The sequence below is a fragment of the Paroedura picta genome, chromosome 3 (assembly GCF_049243985.1).
Source record: "Paroedura picta isolate Pp20150507F chromosome 3, Ppicta_v3.0, whole genome shotgun sequence".
NCBI lineage: Eukaryota > Metazoa > Chordata > Lepidosauria > Squamata > Gekkonidae > Paroedura > Paroedura picta.
Genome location: NC_135371.1, coordinates 116,355,269 through 116,360,915, shown reverse-complemented (window position 1 = coordinate 116,360,915; position 5,647 = coordinate 116,355,269). Strand labels below are relative to the sequence as shown.

The window sequence follows — 5,647 nt, the reverse complement described above, 5'->3', positions numbered from 1 at the left end:
AACTAGAACAACAGGGCCATAGAGGCCTCCTAATCCACCCCTTTGCTAAGTACAGGATCAGCCTAAAGCAGGCTCTCTAAAATGATTTTCATGAAACCCTGGGGTTTCTTGATGGCCCTGGAAAGGTGTCCTGAATGGGTAGGAGTTAATTTTTTTTACATATTTTTAAAATGTGTTAAACATTTATTGGATGATAGAACCATATATGGTGTGTCAACCTCTTCCTTCCCAAATGGCTAGTGATGAGCGGGGGGGGGGGGGGGGGGGGAGACCTTCATGGACATGTACACAGCTATGCTTCTCAAATATTCTACACAATTGTGCCACTTCTGGGGCTTCTTAAAGTGTGAAGAATGTTTCAGGGGTTTCTCAGTGGTAAAAAAGTTGAGAAAGGCTGGCCTAAAGCATGAAGTGATCTCTGCTGCCTGGATATGAGCTATACCTGCAGGGATCCTCAGGCCCACTTGGAGAATGGCATCTCTATAACCCAGGGAGTAATTTTGAACCAGGATTCCACAGAACCTATCCAGCATTCTGAGGACTGTGCCCTGCTTGTGTGATCTGAAATGGACATGTCCCCAATCCAACCCTTTTAGTGAGCTGCCTTAGAGGCACGATTCCATGTAGCAACCCTGTGGACTGACTGGCCCAAAGCAAATTTGGGGTCCATTTTCAACCTGAGTTTCCCACACCCAATCCCTACCAGCCAGCTGTCAAAACCCAAAAGAGTTTAAAAAACGAAAGCCCGTGAAGCTGTGAGGCCCCATGGCGTCTGCGCTGGAGTTTCCCAGCGGGCCGAAGCACGCTAGAGTTTCTGTTCTGCCGCCGCCGCTGCTGCGTGCGTGTTTCCTCGCAGGTCTCCGCTTTCTCCCGCCCAGCCCGGCTGCTCTGACGCGGGCGCCCCACAACTCGCCCCCTCCCGCGGGCTGTTTACTGGGCCACGAGCTGCCGGGCAATGAGCTCAATTCCCCGTTCGCGTGCGCCGCGATAGGCGGAGCCGCTCGGGCTCTCCAGCCAATGGCGCCGCGCTTCCGCCACCGCCGCGCGTGCGGCTGCCATAAAAAGCCCTGGGAGGCGCACGATGCAGCTGAGATAACTCAATCGGGCAGGAGCGCGCCGGAGGCTCCCGCTGGCCTGGTACGGTACCTGCTGCTTTTGCTTCTCGGGTGGGCTGAACGTCGGCGTACTCGTAGCTCGGGCCCGCCTTCCGTGGGGGGCGAACGTGACTCATCTTCCCTAGCGGAGCTCAGGCAGGCAGGCAGGGCGGGCGGTGAAAGAAGCAGTCACCGGAGGAAGAGCGAGCGCCGAGCTTCCCCCCTTCCTTTCGTGCCGCTGAACTCTGGAAGTGAAGCTTCGGGGAGGGAGGCGGAAGCGCGCTTGCCTCGCTCGGGAGAAGAAGCTCGACCCACGCCCCTGGGCAGGCAGCTAGGGAGAAGGCCCGCTTCTCCGCGAGCCCCGGACGCTCCTCGCCCGGCTTTCCGCCCCCCGGCCCCTCCCGGCGCGTGGCTGATGTGCACGAAGATGGAGCAGCCTTTCTATCCTGACATCTTTCTCTCCGGCTACGGGCAGGACTACAAGACGCTGAAGTCGGGCATGGCTCTCAACCTGTCTGCCGAGCCTTTCCGCGGCCTGAAATCCCAGCTCCCGCCGCACCTCCGCGGCCAAGAGGACGGCCCCGCCGGCTACTTCGCGGCCTCTCTGCAGCAGCAGCAGCAGCAGCAGCAGCAGGCGGCCGAGAGCGGGAGCTCGTCGCTCAAGTTGGCCGCCCCGGAGCTGGAGCGCCTCATCGTGCAGAACAGCAACGGCGTGATCACCACCACTCCCACGCCGCCGGGCCAGTACTACTACCCGCGGGGCGCCACGGAGGAGCAGGAGGGCTTCGCCGACGGCTTCGTCAAGGCGCTGGACGACCTGCACAAGATGAACCACATGCCGCCCCCCAACGTCTCGCTCGGGGCGGCGGCCTCGGCCGGCAGCGGCTACGGCGCGGCCTCCCTGCCGCAGGAGCCGCCGCCCGTCTACACCAACCTGACCAGCTACAACCCCGCCGGCGCGCTAAGCGGCTCGGCGGCGGCAGCGGCGGGCGGCTTCCCCAGCGCCAACCTCAGCTACCTGCCGCAGCCGCACGCGCTCACCTTGCCGCACCCGACGCGCAGCTTCAAAGAGGAGCCCCAGACGGTGCCGGACGTGCAGAGCCCGCCCGTGTCGCCCATCAACATGGAAGACCAGGAGCGCATCAAGGTGGAGAGGAAGCGGCTGCGGAACCGCCTGGCCGCCACTAAGTGCCGGAAGAGGAAGCTGGAGCGCATCGCCCGCCTCGAGGAGAAGGTGAAGACCCTGAAGAGCGAGAACGCGGGACTGTCCAACACGGCCAGCGCGCTCCGGGACCAGGTGGCGCAGCTCAAGCAGAAAGTCATGAACCACGTGAACAACGGCTGCCAGCTCCTCCTGACGGCCAAGATGCAGCAGTCCTTCTGAGAGGGACCCGGCCCGCGCCCCTCCGTCCCCAAGGACCTGCGGGAGGGAGGGGAGGGGGAGAAGAAGAAGAAGAAGGGGACTCCTCAAACAAAGTTTACAGGCAACCGGGCTCCAAAGGCCGAGGTTCCAGCTCTTCAGTTCTGAAGTCCTTGTTTGGTTCCCCCCTCCCGAACTTATGTCTGTGACTTGAAATCTGGTGGATCCAGATTCTCCTTCTGTGTTGAGTGTAAGTTTGTTTTTCCAGTACGTGTGCCTACGGGTGGCTTGTGCGCCTATGTGTGAATGTGGTGTGTGTTTGTTTTTTAAAGAAGCCTTTTCTCTGCTGCGTCGCTGGCTGGTGCAGTGGGATTGGAGGTACTCTGGACAGAGCTAGAAACTGGTCCTCTGATCTCTTCCTTGTGCCAGTGGAAAAAGAGGATAGCCACCTGCTTCACTCTTAACTTATGATTGAAACAAAAGGGACCAAGACCCAGGTTGCTAGGGAAGAGATGAAATCTCGGCAGCTTTCTTCCTCCAAGGAGGGCCAGTATGTGGACAAAAGGGTCACTGTGGAGCGGGAAGGGGGGTGTTTACTACTTGTGCTCTTATTTCTTTTTTGAGTCCTCAAATTCAGTTTTTTCAAAAGATTGTATTTGTGTTTTTGACTTTTTATTGAAGCTATTTAAGTAAAAATGTTCTACTTTATCTATGTGCCTCCTTTTTTCATTGCCAGAAAAAAAATTACCAACCTTTCTTTCCTCTGCCTCTTTGGTATTGGAGAACAGGGGGCTTCCCTTTGTTGGCCTCTGGAAAGTGGGATACTTGCCAGTCCCTGTAGGAACAGTTGACTTCCTTAGTCTTCAGTGGAGGGAAGCAGTTTGTTTTTACCTTAGCAACAACTTAATGGCTTTCCTGGTGGTAGCTTAAGACTTCCTGGGCCCTCTCCCTTCCTGTGTTTTGATCTTACTAAGCGGCTCATTAAATTACAAGCCCAGAACAATTAAGGTACGTCATCTTTCCTGCTTGCCGCTTTAACTACACGTACCTCCATTCCCCCTTCTTTCCTCCCTGATCTCCCCCTCCCAATTAATCTATTGCCTGGATGCCGTGGCCCTCCCTATGCCTCGCGTCATTCTCTCGATGTTCTTGGAGTTTCTCCCTCTCCCCTCCTTCCTTTGATGTCAAGATCGTGTTTATTTCTGAGCTTTATGATGCTAACGGCCCCTAATGCTTAGAAAACCCGCTGAACCCTTTCTCCGTTCTCTAGCGAGGGGAGGGGCGCGCCAAATTCCCCGAGGGGGGGGCCTCCCACACACGCCTAGCTTCACTTCCTCGATCTTACAAGTTCTGACTTCAGCTCAAGTGGGTGGAGCCAGTGGGCCGATAAGGAGGGGGCTTTTCGTGCTGACGCAGAGGAAGGAGACCATATATGGTCAGTTTCTGCTTAGTGACGTTTTGTGGTCGGGTTTCGTTCCGGGAATCCCCGCCCACGTTGCCAGGCATAAGGGCCTTGGACTATGTCAATTTCCAGCCAAAGAAGGAAGAGGCTTGATGCCTCGGGGCTGGGAATGTCCCAGGGCGCTGCAAAAACACAAACCCAGTTTTGGCCTAGCAAGCCGGACAACTGAAGCGCCTTGTTTGCCCGTTGTAAGTCCGGAAACGCCAAACCCAAATGTATGTGAAAGTTAACAGAACCTATAGCAATAGTTACTGCCTGTAAATGCGATAGTGTGAATTATCACAGTTAAACTATGACTGGAGACAGAAAAAGTTAAATCCTCACAGTTCTTAGTGAATGTCCATCTCCCCCCCCTCCCAATGCTTGGGGGGGGTTATATTTCTTTAAAATATGTTTTCCATAAATATAAATGTTTAGTGTTAACTTATATACTGCTGCCTTTAGTTCCTTGGGCTCAAATAACTTGCCAAAGGCAAATGTGTTTCATAGCTGGCTGGTGGGACTTTAGGCTTCTTGACACCCCTCCAACCCCCCCCCCCCCGCCACCCTATATAATCCACCTGGGCTTGCAAAAAGCTGTTTCCTTTAAAGACCTTGCTAACAAAAAGGCCTGTGTTTATGATGATCTGGCAAAGTTTTGGTCCTTCTTTCCCCAGTTCTGGGTTTGCCTCAGTCCTTCATCAGCCCCTGGCCACTTGTCCATGGAGCATGGAATGAGAAATAAAATTATTATTGGGTTTATTACCTGCTGCTCCCAGCAAGCTGGCTCATGGTGGGTTACAGCATTAAATCCCCTCCAGTAAAATATAACCATCCCCAACTAACCCTCTCCCCCCATCCTGTTTGACATCACCCCTGCCTGATGCCTCAGGGGAAAAGAGATAATGGGAGGGAGAGCCTGATGTCCTGGCCGAACTGAGGAGGGATCAGATCATATTTGTGATCTGAGGCAGGCGTATAAATGATTGAAGAAATCGCCTCTTTCACTCTGCTGTGCAGCTTCTCTACCTCTGATAACATTGTTTAAAAAGTGATACAGAAACCGAACAACTATCATGAGGCCCCAGAAGCAGTTGCTCGTAGGAGCCAAAGAAGAATGCTAGGCTGCTCAAGAATGAAAAATCCTTACGGGAAGTAGCTGCAGGTCAGTGAGGCTGTGCTGACAGATGCAAGCAGGCCAGAGTGGGTGCATGACAGCACTGATTAACACTCTTCAAGGGACTTTCAGAGGGTTTTTTTCTTGCATCCTGGAGCAGCAGAGCTGGCTGGGCTGCAGTGAAAATCACACATATATAACTTGTTGGGTCCTGATCCTGCTGTCTCATTACTTCCTTGTGCTGTTGCTTGGCCTGAAATTCAGCAATTTCTGGTCATGGCCTTCCTGCACAATCTGCAGACCCAAAACTTTTAATAAATTTGCAAGATTCCCTCTAGAGCCTGTGTGGAAAAGAACTGTTTTTTTGTACCCCACTTTTTATTATTTGAAGGGGTCTCAAAGCATCTTACAATCACTTACCCTTCCTCTCCCCACAACAGTTACCCTGTGAGGTCAGTGAGGCTGAGAGAGCTCTGACAGAACTGTGACTGGTCCAAGGTTACCCAGTTGGCTGCATGCGGAAGAGGAGGGGGGAATCAGACTTTGTTTTCCAGACTAGAGGCTGCTGCTCTTAACCACTGTGCCGTCTGACTGCCTGATAAGAGCTGTTCAGAGGTGGTTTGCCATTGCCCACC

The 5,647-nt window shown here is 54.0% G+C and overlaps 1 protein-coding gene across 2 annotated transcripts; it reads left to right on the top strand.

Moving 5' to 3' along the window:
* Nucleotides 1–750: 750 nt before the first annotated feature.
* JUNB (JunB proto-oncogene, AP-1 transcription factor subunit) lies at nucleotides 751–3,162 on the top strand. 2 transcript variants are annotated; one of them, XM_077327246.1, is made up of 2 exons: nucleotides 751–1,137; nucleotides 1,570–3,162. In XM_077327246.1, the coding sequence occupies exons 1-2, from the start codon at nucleotides 766–768 to the stop codon at nucleotides 2,476–2,478; spliced, it is 1,281 nt and encodes a 426-aa protein (XP_077183361.1). In that variant the 5' UTR covers nucleotides 751–765; the 3' UTR covers nucleotides 2,479–3,162. The 2 variants fall into 2 exon arrangements, with proteins under 2 accessions (XP_077183361.1, XP_077183360.1); XM_077327245.1 differs by having other exon boundaries at nucleotides 751–3,162.
* The last annotated feature ends 2,485 nt before the right edge of the window (nucleotides 3,163–5,647 follow it).

Coding starts and splice junctions, on each gene's coding strand:
- JUNB (XM_077327245.1), top strand. CDS start 766: ATGGCGTCTGCGCTGGAGTTTCCCAGCGGGCCGAAGCACGCTAGAGTT.